The sequence below is a fragment of the Scyliorhinus torazame genome, chromosome 10, assembly GCF_047496885.1.
Source record: "Scyliorhinus torazame isolate Kashiwa2021f chromosome 10, sScyTor2.1, whole genome shotgun sequence".
In the NCBI taxonomy this organism is placed as follows: Eukaryota; Metazoa; Chordata; class Chondrichthyes; order Carcharhiniformes; family Scyliorhinidae; genus Scyliorhinus; species Scyliorhinus torazame.
The window spans coordinates 133,120,170-133,136,666 of record NC_092716.1 but is presented as its reverse complement, the minus strand read 5'-3'; the positions used below and the strand labels follow the sequence as shown (position 1 = coordinate 133,136,666).

Sequence of the window (16,497 nt, the reverse complement as noted above, 5' to 3'; positions counted from 1 at the left end):
GGGGATATGGAGCAGGATTCCAGGGAAGAGGGGGTGGATATGGAGCAGGAATCCTGGCGAGGGTAGGATATGGAGTGGGTTCGGGGGGGGGTGGGGGGATATGGAGCAGTAATCCGGATTGGGAAGGGGATTATTGAGCAGGATTCGGGGGTACGGGTTACGGAGCAGGAATCTGGGTGGGGTATGGTGCAGGATTCTGGGGGTGGGTGGGATATGGAGCTGCATTCTGGGGGAGGGGGTTATGAAGCAGAATTCCGGTGGGTAATATGGAGCAGGATTCCGGGGAGGTGGGTATAGGAGCAGGATTCCAGGCGGAAGGAGGATATGGAGCAGGTTTCTGGGTTGGGGGTGGATATGGAGCAGGTTTCAGTGGGGGGGGGGGGGTTGATATGGAGCAGGATTCGAGGGAGGGGGGATATGGAACAGGATTCCAGGTGGGAAAGGAATATGAAGCAGAATTCCAGGGGGGGGGTGTGAGGGGGGCATATGGAGCCGGATTCCAGGGAAGGGGATATGTCGGTACGGTAGCACAGTGGTTAGCACTGTTGCTTCACAGCACCAGGGACCGTTTGATTCCCGGCTTGGGTCACTGTCTGCGCAGAGTCTGCACGTTCTCACTGTGTCTGTGTGGGTTTCCTCTGGGTGCTCCGGTGTCCTTCCACAAGTCCCGAAAAAGTGATGTTAGGTAAATTGGACATTCCAAGTTCTCCCTCGTTGTACCCGAACAGGCGCCGAAAAGTGGCGACTAGGGTCTTTTCACAGTAACTTCATTGCAGTGTTAGTGTAAACCTACTTGTGACAATAATAAAGATTATTATTATGGAGCAAGATTCCAGAGGAAGGGATATGGAGCAGGATTCCAAGGGGTGGTGGGATCTGGAGCAGGATTCTGGGGGAGGGGAATATGGAGCAGTAGTCCAGGAGGGAGGGGAATATGGAGCAGGATTCCAGGGGTGGGGGGTGGATATGGGGTAGTATTCCAGGGGGTGGGATATGGAGCAGCATTCTGAAGGGGATAAGGAGCGGATTCCGGAAGAGGGGGTGATATGGAGCCGAATTCTGGGTGGGGGGGTGATAGGGAGCAGGATATGTGGGGAGGGGGGTGGATGTGGATATGGAACATATTCATGGTGTGGGGGGGATAGGATTTCCAGGGCGTGGAAGGGGATATAGAGTAGCGGGGCGGGGGGGGGGGGGGGGGGGGGAGATATAGGTCACGTTTCTGGGGGAGATATGGATTAGGGCTCAAATACGCTTTTATTGTCACAAGTATGAAGTTTCTGTGAAAAGCCCCGAGTCGCCACATTCCGGCGCCTGTTCGGGTAAAGCTGGTACGGGAATTGAACCCGCGCTGCTGGCCTGGTTCTGCATCACAAACCAGCTGTTTAGTCCACTGAACTAAACCAGCCCCAGGTTCCGGGGGAGTGGAGGTGGAGATATGGAGCAGGATTCCAGGGGGAGGGGAATGTGTAGCAGGGTCCCGAAGAGGAATATGGAGCAGGCTTTCAGGGGGATATGGAAAAGGATTCTGGGAGGATATGGAGCAGAATTCCATGGGGATATGGAGCAGAACTCCAGGGGGGTTGGGATATGGAGCAGGTGGCAGATATGGAGGAGGATTCCGTGGGCGGTATATGGAGCCAGATCCAGCCTGGTATTTATGGAATAGGGTTCTAGGGGTGGGTTAGGGGTGGTGGGGGGGAATGGGGGGGGGGGGGGGGGGATATAGCGCAGGATATCAGGTGGGGAGGGATATGGAGCAGGACCAGAGGGTGGGGAATATGGAGCAGGATTCCAAGGCGGATATGGAGCAGGATCCCTGGGTGGCAGATATGGAGGAGGATTCCATGGGAGGTACATGGAGCCAGATCCAGTATGGTATTTATGGAGCAGGATTGTAGGGGGAGAGGGATATGGATCAGGATATTAGTTCGGAGGGGGGGGGAGAGTGGATATGGAGCAGGACTCGAGGGAGGGGATATGGAGCAGGATTCCAGGGGGTGATATGGAGCAGGATTCCAGGTGGGTGGATATGGAGCAGGAATACCTGGGGTGGCGGAATGGGGCAGGAATACCTGGGGTGGCGGAATGGAGCAGGAATACCTGGGGTGGCGGTATGGGGCAGGAATACCTGGGGTGGTGGTATGGAGCAGGAATACCTGGGGTGGCGGTAAGGAGCAGGAATACCTGGGGTGGCGGTATGGAGCAGGAATACCTGGGGTGGCGGTATGGAGCAGGAATACCTGGGATGGTGGAATGGGGCAGGAATACCTGGGATGGCGGTGTGGGGCAGGATTCTGAAAGGTGGAGGGAATATCAAACATAGAATGCAAAAGGAGGCCATTTGGCCCATCGAGTCTGCACCAATACACTTAAGCCCTCATTTCCACCCTATCCCCGTAACCCAATAACCCCACCTAATCTTTTTTGGTCACTGAGGGCAATTTATCATGGCCAATCCACCTAACCTGCACGTCTTTGGACTGTGGGAGGAAACCGGAGCGCCCGGAGGAAACCCACGCAGACAACGTGCAGATTCTGCACAGACAGTGACCCAGCGGGGAATCGAACCTGGGACCCTGGTGCTCTGAAGCCACAGTGCTAATCACTTGTGCTACCGTGCTGCAGGATGGCACAGGATTCCGGGAAGTGTTGGGATATGGAGCAGGAATCCGTGGGGGATATGGAGCAGAATACCGGGGGGGGGGGGGTTTGGGGGGGGGGGGGGAGGGATGGAGCAGGACATTGGGGGAGTGGGTGGATATGGAACAGGATTCGGGGGGGGGGGGGAGGATATGGAGCAGGATTCCAGAGGGGTGGGATATGGCACAGAATTCTTGGTGGGGAATATGGAGCAGGAATCTGGGAGTGGGGGGGGGGTGGATTTGGAGCAGGATACGAGGGGAGGGGGAATATGGTGCAGGATGCTGGGTGGGGGGGGAGTTGGAATATAGAGCAGTATTCCAGGGGGGAGGGGGTTATTGAGCAGGGTTCTGGGGATTGGGGGACATGGAGCAGGATTCCTAGGTGGGGTATAAATGGAGCATGATTCCGTGGTGGGCGGATAGGGGGATATGGAGCAGGATTCAGGGAGGGCGGTGGGTGGATACAGAGAAGGATTCCAGGTGTGGATATGGAGCAGGAATCCGGGGGGGGATACGGAGCATGATAAAGTTGGGGGGGGGGGGGGAGGGGGGGGGTGAGGGGGGGGGGTATGATGCAGGATTCTGGGAGGGGGATATGATGCAGGATTCTGGGGAGGGGGAATATCGAGCAGTATTCCAAGTGGGGAGGAGGCTATTGAGCTGGATACTGGGGGTGGGGGGTTATGGAGCAGGATTCCAGGGAGGAGGGGGTGAATATGGAGCAGGAATCCTGGCGAGGGTAGGATATGGAGTGGGTTCGGGGGGGGGGGGGGGGGGGGGATATGGAGCAGTAATCCGGATGGGTAAGGGGATTATTAAGCAGGATTCGGGGGTGCGGGTTACGGAGCAGGATTCTGGGTGGGGTATGGTGCAGGATTCTGGGGGTGGGTGGGATATGGAGCTGCATTCTGGGGGAGGGGGTTATGAAGCAGGATTCCGGTGGGTAATATGGAGCAGGATTCCGGGGAGGTGGGTATAGGAGCAGGATTCCAGGCGGAAGGAGGATATGGAGCAGGTTTCTGGGTTGGGGTGGATATGGAGCAGGTTTCAGTGGGGGGGGGGGGGGGGGGTTGATATGGAGCAGGATTCGAGGGAGGGGGGATATGGAGCAGGATTCCAGGGGGTGATATGGAGCAGGATTCCAGGTGGGTGGATATGGAGCAGGATTCCGGGGGTAGTGGGGTTGGGAGGATATGAAACAGGATTCCGGTAGGGGGGGGTTTGGGGGGGGATGTAGAGCAGGAACCGGGGTGGGGGGGGTAATGTGCGGCAGGATTCCAGGAGGAGACATGGGGCAGGATTCAACCTTTGCCCAATGCACAGGGCTATCATACGTACACTCTGAGGGCTTTTTGCAGGTTTCCGCTTTCAAATCTGGACTCGAAAATCAGTGCGTTGCAATCTTTGTTAGTCGCACCCACTGTGGCGAGATGTACGAGGCCCCGACGTCCACCAACCCGAGAACAGGTGAAGTAAGAACCTTTCCTGGCTGATAGATCACAGGGACACCAACAGTCAATGTTGCATCATTGCAATGTCGAGATTCAACAGGGAATGGGGGCAAATCCCAAAAATAGGGAATGGGAAACACAATTCCAAAAATAGGGAATGGGGACATTAGATCCCAATGGTAATGAATTGGAGATACTCAGGTCCGGAACAGGGAATTTGGGTATGTAGTAGAGGAGGTTGTCACTGCGAGATCAGTGATTTGAAAGATCTCAGGATGAATTCAGGATAATCAAACTGCATCTTAAAATGAAGTAGCTATCCCGAGTTGAGGAAATGGAGGGCTCCCTGGTCAAATGCGGCAACAGTAACAATGAGCACACATCCAGAGGAATCTTACGGAGGAGCCAGCAAATATAAATGGACACAAAGGAAGATATAACAGGCAGCTGTGTCATCGAGGTGGCTTCAAACTGAGGCAGGGAAGAGGGGTTTATTGAGGGCATTCCAGTCCAGAAGGTCGAAACAGTTGACAGTAAAACCAGGGGCTGGATTCCATGAACAGCTTCCACCTCAAGGTGAACCCCTCCTCCGCAACTCTGATGGAAAACTTGACTTTCTCTAAGTGCAGGAACTCTACCAAATCACTCACCCTTGGCAGGTCCGAGTCCCGCCAGCCCAACACAATCCATCTCCGGGCTATCAGGAAGGCAAAGGCCAATACATCAACCTCTCTCGCCGCCTGCATTCCCGCATCCTCCGATACTCCAAATATTGCCACCTCTGGACCCGGAGCTACTGTTACCCCCCAAAACCTTTGACATTATATCTGCAAATCCTGTCCAAAACTCCCCAACCTCGGACACACCAAAAATATATGAACATAGTTCACCTGCCTCCCCGCACACCACCCACACCTATCCTCCAGCCCTGGAAAGAACCAACTCATCCTGGACACCGTCATGTAGGCCCTGTGTACCAATTTAAACTGGATGAGATGTAGCTTGCATTCGACAAGGACACATTAACCCTCCGCAAAGCCTTACTCCATTCTCCACCCCAAAAGCCCCACCCAGCTCTTCATCCCCCATATGCCTAACCTCCTCCACCAGGGCATTCTTTCTCTTCAACAGCTCCCCATATATATCTGAGACCTTGCCCTCTCCTATCTCCTCCTTGGACAGGAATTTGTCCTGCAACACCGGGTTTGGTAGCACCGGAAATGAAGATACCTGAACCCATTCCCCTTCGGAAACTGGTATGTTCCCTTCAGCTCCTCCAGGTCTGCAAGATTCCCTCCAGCAAATAAATTCCCGAAGTATTCTATCCCCACCTGCTGCCACTCCCGGAAGCTCGCACCCAACCCTGCCAGGGCAAACCTATGATTGTCGCAAATCGGCACCCACAGGGACATGCCGTCCATTCTAAAACGTTGCCGGCCCTGGTTCCGCACCCTCAATGCTGATATTACCACTGGGCACGTGGAGTACCTGGCCAGTGAGAACGGAAGGGGCACCAGCAATAATGCCCTCACACTGCTCCCTTTACATTAGGCCGCTTCCATCCACCCCCTCACCGACTGCCCTTCCACCACCATTTCCTAACCATTGCAATGTTTGCTGCCCAGTAATAGTTTTGCAAGTTCAGCAATGCTAAACTACCCCCCTCCCCTTCCAATCTCTCCCCAAGAACACCCTCCTAGCCTGCGGAGCGTTACCTACCCACACAAACTTCAAAATCATCCATTAACCTTCCTGAAAAAGGATTTGGGCACAAAGATCGGGAGGTTCCGAAACACAAACAAAACTTTGGCAACACTATCATCTTTACCATCTGGACCCAGCCAGCCAACGGCAATGGCAGCACACCCCATCTCTTAAAGTCCGCCTTCACTCCTTCCACCAGCTTGCCATATTCAACTTATGCAACTGGCTCCAACTCCACTTGTATCCCGAGATAATGAAAACTCACCCCCATCAGCTGAAGCAGCAGCTCCCCAAACTCGTCTCCTGTCCCCGGGCATTAGTTGGGAATATCTCACTTATCCCCATGTTGTGCTTATACCCCCAAAAGAGGATAAACCCCCTCAAAATCCCCATGATCCTGTCAAAGCTACTGACTATGTCCGAAATATACAGCAGGAGATCATCCACATGAAAAGAAACTCGGCGCTCCAACCCACCCGCTCAATATCCCTCCACCCCCTTGGGCCCAATGCGCCATTGCGAAGGACTCAATTGCCAGGGTAAAGCGCAGCGGGGAGAGTGGACACCCCTGCCTCGCACCCCGATGTGACCCAAAGTACTTCGAGCTGACCTTGTTAGTCCAAACACTCGTCTTTTACAATAGCCAAACCCAGTCCACAAGTCCCTGACCAAACCCAAACTGACCCAGCACCTTGAATAAATTTAAACTCAACCCGATCGAAAGCTTTCTCCGCATCCATCATCACAACCACGTCCACTTCTCAGCCCACCGAGGGCAACATTATAACATTCAGTAACCTCCGGACATTCATCAACAACTGCCGCCCCTTCACAAATCCCGTCTAGTTCTCACCTACTATCCCCGGCACACAATCCTCTATCCGCATCGTCAGTACCTTCACCAACCGTTTCGCATCCACATTCAACAGCGAAATCAGGCAGTACGACCCACACTGTTTTGGGTCCTTGTCTTTCTTTAAAATGAATGATATCGAGGCCTGAGACAACGTGCGGGGGGGGGGGGGGGGGGGGGGGCTCTCTCCTCTCCACCGACTCGTTATACATCTCAACTAACAGGGGCTCCATTGAGATTTGGGATCCAGTGGGTGGGTCTCTCCCTGAGAGTTTGGAACTGTAAGCTGGATCTCTCTCTGAGATTACCGACTCTGGGCCTCTCTCACAGGGCTCAGTCTTTTGGGCCTACAGCAGAATTGCTTTGTTAACAGCTTGTTCTCAGATATTGTCAAACTTCACAATCTCTTCCATTTGGATGGTTGATATTTTATCTAAACACCAAATGGAAGCCACTAAAAAATCTGCAGCTGGCAGTGTTTGGTTTCGATGTCCAGCAAGGAATCTACCAAATGACCTGTGTCTTGTCCAAACCAGAATGTATTGTGGTAAACCACTGCCTGCTGGCTCCGCCTCCCCTCGGGCCCGGTATAAAGGTGGTTGGTCTCCGCCTCTGACCCAGTTTGGGATCAGAGGCCAGGAGGCTTTCAGTTTAGTTTATTAAAGCCTCAGTTACGTTCACTACTCGTCGTGTGTTCATTGATGGCATATCAATTTAATAAACTAAACATCTAAAATGAATTCACCGCTCAAACCTGATCGCCTGGAGCTGGACCCACAGGCAGCCGACGCCACTGCAACATTCGAGCACTGGCTAAGCTGCTACGAAGCTTACCTCGGATCCTCCACCAAAGACTTCACCGACCTCCAAAAGAAGCAGATCCTCAACGCACGAGTGAGCCCGCAAGTCTTTCTTCTAATCAGGGACGCCCCCTCGTATACGGAGGCGATAATGCTGCTGAAGGGACAATATGTAAAGTCTGTATGCTAGGTACCTTCTTGCCATGAGGCGACAATGCCCTGGGGAATCAAAGCCGAATTCCTGTGCGACTTGCGGGTACTCGGCCGGAACTGTGATTGCCAGGCGGTATCGGCTACCAACACACGGAGCTGTTCATCAGGGACGCTTATGTCGCAGGCATGAAATCGAGCTACATCCGCCAGCGATTGCTAGAAGGGGGTACACTCGGCCTCCCAGAGATAGTGCAGCTCTCAAAACTCCCTGGAGGTGGCCTTCCAGAACATGGAGGCCTACACCTTCGACCGCGCGGCACTCTCGTTGACCTCATGGGCGCCGCCATCATCCGACCCGAGTGCGGCGCAAGCCTGTGCCACGCAGCAGCCCGCCAATGCCGAAAGCCCGAAGTGCTACTTTTGCGGCCAAGGTAATCATCCCAGACAACGCTGCCCTGCACGGAACGCGACTTGCAATGGGTGTGGGAGGAAGGGCCTCTTTGCGAAAGCCTGCCAGGCCCGATCTCTCCCTAAAACTCCTAGGCCCAGCAGCACAGCCTGCTGCCTGTCAGGGCCGCCCCCAGCTGCCACGCCACCCGCCATGTGCGACCCGTGAGCGCCGCCATCTTCACCGCCATCTTCGATTTCACCCACCACGTGCAACCCATGGGTGCCGCCATCTTTAATGCCATATTGTACTCCACCCGCCAAGTGCGACCCATGGGGGCCGCCATCTTTGACACCATCTCCGATGCCACTCGCCACGCGCGACCCATGGGGGCCGCCATCTTGGGACCACTCCGCAGCCTCCCGGGAGCACTGCTCACCCGGTAGTACACTGGCCGCCGCTACCTCCAACCGGCCTACCCGTCACCTTCCAAAGCTCGCCTCCATCGCGCTCGACCAGTCCCGGCCTCATCACCTCACAAAATCTACGATGACCGTCCGGGTCAACGGGCACGAGACGGCCTGCCTTTTTGACTCCGGGAGCACAGACAGCTTCATACATCCAGGTACGGTAAGGCGCTGCTCCCTCCCAATTTTACCCGCGACCCAGAAAATCTCCCTGGCTTCCGGATCACATTCAGTAGAAATCCGGGGGTACCCTTACTGTACAAGGCGTAGAGTACACTAACTTTAAGCTCTACGTCCTTCCCCATCTCTGCGCTGCCCTATTACTGGGGCTTGACTTCCAGTGCCAGCTCCAAAGCCTTACTTTAAAGTTCGGTGGACCCCTGCCCCCCCTCACCGTCTGTAGCCTCGCGAACCTTAAGGTTGCCCCACCCTCGCTCCTCGCTAACCTCACCCCGGACTGTAAGCCCGTCGCTACTAGGAGCAGACGATACAGCGCCCGGGACAGGGCCTTTATCAGGTCGGAGGTCCAGCGGCTCCTACAAGAGGGGATCATTGAGGCTAGTACCCGCCCCTGGAGAGCCGTCAAGTGGTGGCCGTCAAGTCTGGGGAGAAGCACCAGATGGTCATCGACTACAGTCAGACCATCAACCGGTACATGCAGCTCGATGCGTACCCCCTCCCCCGCATACCTGACATGGTCAACCAGATTGCGCAGTGTCGAGCCTTATCCACAGTTGACTTGAAGTCCGCGTACCACCAGCTCCCTATCCGCCTGGAGGACCGCCAATACACTGCCTTCGAGGCAGATGGCCGCCTCTACCACTTCCTCAGGGTCCACTTCGGCGTCACCAATGGGGTCTCGGTCTTCCAACGAGAAATGGACCGAATGGTTGACCAGTACAGGCTGCGGGCCACGTTCCCGTACTTAGATAATGTCACCATCTGCGGCCATGACCAGCAGGACCATGACGAAAACCTCCGGCACTTCCTCCACACCGCCAAACTCCCGAACCTCACCTACAATAAGGAAAAATGCATTTTCCGCACAACCCGCCTAGCCATCCTTGGCTACATTGTGGAAAACGGAGTCCTGGGGCCCGACCCCGACTGCACGCGTCCCCTCCTGGAACTCCCCTTCCCCCACTGCCCCAAGGCCCTGAAGAGATGCCTGGGGTTCTTCTCCTACTATGCCCAGTGGGTCCCCAATTATGCAGACAAAGCCCACCCACTTATTGAATCCACCATTTTCCCCTGACGGCTGAGGCCCGCCTGGCCTTGAACCGCATCAAGGCAGATATTGCCAATGCCGCGATGCACGCTGTGGACGAGTCCATTCCATTCCAGGTGGAGAGCGATGCGTCGGACTTTGCCCTGGTCGCTACCCTCAACCAGGCAGGCAGGCCCGTGGCTTTCTTCTCCGTACCCTCCATGCCGCCGAAATTCGACACTCCTCCGTCGAAAAGGAAGCCCAATCCATTGTAGAAGCTGTGCGACATTGGAGGCATTACCTGGCCGGCAGGCGAGTCACTCTCCTCACTGACCAATGGTCAGTTGCCTTCATGTTTAACAATACACAGCGGGGCAAAATCAAGAATGACAAGATTCTGAGGTGGAGGATCAAACTCTCCACCTACAACTGCAATATCTTGTACCGACCGGGGAAGCTCAATGAGCCCCCAGATGCCCTATCCCGCGGTACATGTGCCACCAACTTCGGGCCCTCCACAATGACTGCTGTAATGTTCTATGTTCTATGTTCTGTCACCCGGGGGTCACCCGTTTTTTTCACTTTATCAAGGCTCACAACCTGCCTTACTCCATCGAGGAGGTCAGGACCGTGACCAAGGACTGCCAGGTCTGCATGGAGTGCAAACCGCACTTCTATTGGCCAGACAGAGTGCACCTGGTAAAGGCCTCTCGCCCCTTTGAGCGCCGCAGCATCGACTTCAAAGGGCCTCTCTCCTCCACTGACCGTAACATGTACTTCTTCAACGTTGTTGACGAATACTCAAGATTCCCCTTTGCCATCCCATGCCCTGCCATAACCTCTGCCACCGTCATCAAGGCCCTGCAGTCTCTTCTCCTTGTTCGGGTTCCCCACCTACATCCATAGCAACCGGGGTTCCTCCTTCATGAGCGATGACTTGCATCAGTTCCTGCTTAGCAAGGGCATCGCCTCCAGCAGGACGACCAGCTACAACCCCCGGGGTAACGGACAGGTGGAGGGAGAACGCGACGGTCTGGAAGGCCGTACTCCTGGCCCTACAGTCTAGAACTCTCCCAGTCTCCCGCTGGCAGGAGGTCCTTCCCGATGCGCTCCACTCCATCCGGTCGCTCCTGCGCACTGCCACCAATGAGACCCCTCACGAACATATGTTCGCCTTCCTTAGGAAGTCCACCTCCGGGGTCTCGCTCCCGTTGTGGCTGACAGTCCCAGGGCCCGTCCTCCTTGGGAAGCATGCGAGGAGTCATAAATCGGACCCCCTCGTCGAGGAGGTCCTGCTCCTCCATGCCAATCCGCAATATGCCTACGTGGCACATCATGACGGGCGGCTGGACACAGTCTCCCTCTGGGATTTGGCACCTGCAGGTTCCCCAGCGACCATCACCACCACCCCCGACCCTACACCGTCTCCCCCCACTCTACCCACCTACTTCAAGATCTAGCACCCGCAAGCCCACCGGCGACCATCACCACCACCCCCGCCCATACACCGCCCCCCCCCTCCACTGACACAACTACTGGGTGAAGAAGAGGACAACACGCTTCCGGGCGCACAGGTCTCGACACCGGTGCCCACACCACAGCCGGGACTGAGGTGATCACGGCGGAAGGTCAAGGCCCCCGACAGACTCTTCCTTTAAGTCCACTTCACCTCTGCTGGACTCTTCTTTTTAAACAGGGGGTGAATGTGGTAAACCACTGTAGTGTATAATATGTGTATTGTGGCAAGGATCACCATCCAAGACAGCTAGGGTTGTGATTGTGGGAAAGTGTGTTCACACTGTCTGTCTACCTGGTTATCGATACAACCAGTACACCATGAGTTAAAATTGCTTTCAGTTGAACAGGGATACTTGGTGAATCAGGTCTAAAACATCGATGAGGAATGAGGGGCACTGTGGCACAGTGGTTAGCACTGCTGCCTCACAGCGCAGGGACCCCGGATCAATTCTGGCCTTGGGTCACTGTCTGTGCGGAGTCTGCACGTTCTCCCCGTGTGTGCGTGGATTTCCTCCGGGTGCTCCGGTTTCCTCCCTCAGTCCAAAAATGTGCAGGTTAGGTGGATTGGTCATGCTAAATTTTCCCTTAGTGTGCAAAGGTGTGCAGGTTCGGTGGGGTTACAGGTGGGGGAGTGGCCCTAAGTAGGGTGCTCTTTCAGAGAGTCAGTGCAGACTCGATGGGCTGAAGGCTTCCTTCGGCACTATAGGGATTCTATTGAAAGCCCGGTCTTAATGGCCTGGTCACTATGTCTACAACAACAAAATGATTGAAAGAGCTGAAGTGGATCGTGTAACCGTGGTAACAGAATGATTAGGAGAGGTGGAGATGACCTAAGATGGCTTCCTGGTGTTAGTGTTGATATGAAGTAATTTAATTTAGTGGTAATGTTCAGTAGATGCAGAGATTAAAGGTGTAATTGGTCTAAAGTTTGGAGCAAGCCATTGTACATAATGTAAATCATGCAATATGATTTAGCAGATTAGTCACTTTGGATTGTGCAACATGAGCTCATTCAGTTTGACTGTTTACTGTGGTATTTAAGCAGTTTAACAGTGCTTACCTCCAGCAATACAGAACACGGTGTTCTTTCCATTCTCTCCTACACAATTGGGCATGTACTCCTGCCCAGTGGGCTGGTATAGCTTCTCTGGGCCAGGCGGGACCCATTCTGCAGGTTACAAAAAACAGCATTCAGGGACAGCCAGGAGCAGAGATTTAAAATAAAGCAACATTCATGGAAACACATCTGTAAAAGGATCCAGATGAGTCTGTGCTTCTTCCACAGGGTTCAGGCCTGCCTCACTCTGCTCCTTTCACAGCAGTAGCTTCTGCTCACCTGTCCCCATATTCTGACAAAGCACTGGCAGAGAAAGATCGACCCTTTCTCATGAGACCCCTGCTGCTCCCTGCACAGGCTGCAGCTCTGCTCCTGCTCAGCACCCACCACTAGACCCACATCCAACTTTTTCCATCTCTGCATAGTCAATCCTATCCTTTTTCCTGTTTGCTCCACCATAACCGACAGGAATATCAACATACTCACTTACTAAACCATACAATCCCCTCATTCCGGCATAGCTAATCCCCATTCTTTCAAAACACACACCAACCAATCCCCATTCATTCAAAACCCACTCCAGCCAATCCCCATTCAGTCAAAACCCACTCCAGCCAATCCCCATTCAGTCAAAACCCACCCCAGCCAAACCCCATTCAGTCAAAATCCATCCCAGCCAATCCCCATTCATTCAAAACCCACTCCGCCAATCCCTGTTCATCTGAAATTTACTCCAGCCAATCACCATTGATCCAAATCTCACTCAGCCAATCCCCATTCATCCAAAGCTCACCCCACCGAATCCCCATTCATTCAAAACCCACCCCCCAATCCCCCTTCATCCCAAAACCCACCCACCCATTCCCCATTCATTCAAAACCCACTCCAGCCAATCCCTGTCCATCTGAAATGTACTCCAGCCAATCCCTATTAATCCAAAACTCACCCGGCCAATCCCCATTCATTCAAAACCCACCACAGTGAATCCTCAATCATCCGAACCTCACCAAAGGCAATCCTGATTTATCAAAAACCCACCCCAGCCAATCCCCATTCATCAGGAACTCACCACAGCCAATCCCCATTCATCAGGAACTCACCCCAGCCAATCCCCATTCAAAATCAGCCCCAGTCAATCCCCACTCATTCAAAACCAATCCGGCCAATCCCCATTCAAAAAACACCCCAGCCAATCCCAATTCAGTCAAATCCCAGACCAGCCAACCCACATTCATCCAAAACTCACCCCAGTTAATCCCCATTCAAAAAACACCCAGCCAATCCCCATTCAAAACCAGCCCCACTCAATCCCCACTCATTCAAAACCAATCCGGCCAATCCCCATTCAAACCCCCCCCCCCCAGCCAATCCCCATTCAGTCAAATACCAGCCCAACCAATCTCCATTCATCCGAAACTCACCCCAGCCAATCCCCATTCAGAAAATACCCCAGCCAATCCCCATTCAAAACCAACCCCAGCCAATCCCCATTCAAAACCAGCCCCAGCTAATCCCCATTCAAAACCAGCCCCAGCTAATCCCCATTCATCCGAAACTCACCCCAGCCAATCCCCATTCAGAAAATACCCCAGCCAATCCCCATTCAAAACCAACCCCAGCCAATCCCCATTCAAAACCAACCCCAGCCAATCCCCATTCAAAACCAGCCCCAGCTAATCCCCATTCAAAACCAACCCCAGCTAATCCCCATTCAAAACCAACCCCAGCCAATCCCCATTCATCCAAAATGCACCCAGCCAAGCCCATTCATTCAAAGCCCACTCCAGCCAATCCTCATTCAGCCAAAACCTACTCCAGTCAATCCTCATTCAGTCAAAACCCACTCCAGCCAATCCTCATTCAGTCAAAACCCACTCCAGTCAATCCTCATTCATTCAAAACCCACTCCAGCCAATCCTCATTCAGCCAAAACCTACTCCAGCCAATCCCCATTCAGTCAAAACCCACTCCAGCCAATCCCCATTCATTCAAAACCCACTCCAGTCAATCCTCATTCAGTCAAAACCCACTCCAGTCAATCCTCATTCAGTCAAAACCCATATCCAGGGGTCAGTCTAGTGTTGGATAGAGCTGTGTGCATCAGCAAGCATGGAGACAGCTCCCAGCCTAAACCCTGTATATATGTGTACATAGTTCTTCAAGTTTATAACGGTTACTTAAGGCTACCATGACTTCTCCAGGCCGACCAAACTGTGCTCAACACCCGACAACAGTCTTCATACATGGCCCACATCCTTACACTACACTCACTCCCATATCTGACAGACCACACTGGACAGGGATGATTGGGAGATTGTGGGATCATGTGTCACGTGTGAAATTCCTCCCTGCCAGCCCATCGTCTGAGAGCTGGAACACACTGGCACAAATATCCCAGAGCAAATCTATCCGTCAGCTGGTGAGAGAGAAATGACATTGAGCAGGCTTGGGTTTCACAATTAGCTCTCAAGCACAATGTGATTCAAATCTCCCGGCCTTACCAATATGGCGGCTGTGCTCCTTGATGACTTCGCACTCTATAGGCCATCGTGGAGCTTGCTGTGGACCACAGCTTGCGATAGCGTAGAGATTGTGGGGTTCACGGAGACGAGGAATATGTTTTCCAGCATGATAAGCAAACACAACCTGTCTGGTCCTCAATAATTGATGCTCATTGATGAAGGAATCTGTTCAAAAGAAAAGTGATTTAACCGTCAGCACTGAAATAATTTTTAATATTTCCAATGCTAATACATGCAGACAGAACTCACAATGTCAAACATTAAATTAAGTGTTCAGAGGTTGCCAGTGTGTGCTTACTGTGCACACATACTGAAACAGGAAATACAGTTCAGAAACATGAAGCTGGTTCATACGACACATTCTCAGTACACAGCGTGCCAGTGTGGTAACCCACACCCACATCGTCCCAACACTGCCAAACTCACTCCCCCCTTACCGCCCCCCCCTCCCCCTCACTGACACCCCTCACCCCTATCGACACCCCACCTTACTGATATCCCCTTACTGATATCCCCTCCCCTCCACCGACACACCCTCCCCCTCACCGGCACCCCCTCAGTGACACCCCCTCACCGGCACCCCCTCAGTGACACCCCCTCACCGACACACCCTCACTGATAACCGCCTCCCCCACCGACACACCCTCCCCTTCACCAATACCCCCTCTCCAACAGCCCCTCCCGCCTCACTGGCATTCCCCCTACCGACACGCCCTCCCCCTAGCGATACCCTCCTCCCCCTAATCCCTAACGGCACGCCTTCCCCCTCACCGACACCCCTCCCCCCCTCACCGACACCCCTTCATCAACATCCCCTCCCCCCTCACCGACACCCCTTCATCAACATCCCCTCCTCCCTCCCCGACACCCTCTCCCGCACTCACAGGTACACTTCCGGGCCTCGCCGTCTCCCTCAGTTGAGCTGTTGCTGTTATGTTCAGACTTGGCTTCATTCTGGTTTGACTCCAGCTCTCCCTCCGGCTGCCAGTTTTGGAGCTTCATCCGTTGGGAATTGGAAGCAGTGTGACCTGGGCCCAACACAAAGACATCCTGAGTATAAGCAACACAAAGAACACCACACCAACCACACATCCATAATGATTCCACGTGGACCATTGATTAAAAACAGAACAAAACATTAAATGGAAATTGAAAAGGATGAGCTGAATGCCAAGGTCCCAGTCTCCGGCTGCCTTTAAACAAACAAAAATGCAGACCCGTGTCGAATGAATTTCCATAGATCGAAGTGTAAAGCCTTCCTAAAGCATTCTTTAAAAAACTTTTCAACTTGGTCCTAGCTTTTTGGTTTTATCTGAACTTTAATGTACAGTTTGCAGAATGAGCCAGAGCTTGGGAACAGAGTGACCTGTCTGTCACTTGACGAGGCACACACTTTATCTGTGTGTTGGCTGTGATTGGATTAACCATGGATGTGATTTTCTACAAATTTCTTCATATTTTCAGAGATAAACTTGCTCTGCATTTCCTTTGCTGGACATTAATTACAGAACAAATATATATTGTTTAAAAAACAAACACACACGTTAGTTCAGACGGGTAAATGTCATTCAAGCGAGTGCAGTACTGACCCTGACTAGCCCACAACTGATCATAGAGTCAGAGATGGGGATTCACGACTCCTCAGATACTGAAAACGTTAGTACCTACATGCACCAAGATTTGGACAATATGCTGACTTCACATAATCACAGAATTGTTGTGGTGCAGAAGG

General features: G+C 53.2%; 1 protein-coding gene across 1 annotated transcript in view; it reads right to left on the bottom strand.

The window, feature by feature from the left end:
* Window positions 1–16,497, bottom strand: part of agbl2 (AGBL carboxypeptidase 2) — a 310,115-nt gene that overhangs the window by 268,622 nt on the left and 24,996 nt on the right. Inside the window, exons 2-5 of the mRNA XM_072518765.1 lie at window positions 15,650–15,793; window positions 14,745–14,930; window positions 12,247–12,354; window positions 3,984–4,134 (exon numbers count right to left, since the gene is read on the bottom strand). Coding sequence (XP_072374866.1) covers window positions 3,984–4,134; window positions 12,247–12,354; window positions 14,745–14,930; window positions 15,650–15,767 — 563 coding nt within the window. The 5' untranslated portion in view covers window positions 15,768–15,793. The remainder of the gene's footprint in view (window positions 1–3,983; window positions 4,135–12,246; window positions 12,355–14,744; window positions 14,931–15,649; window positions 15,794–16,497) is intronic.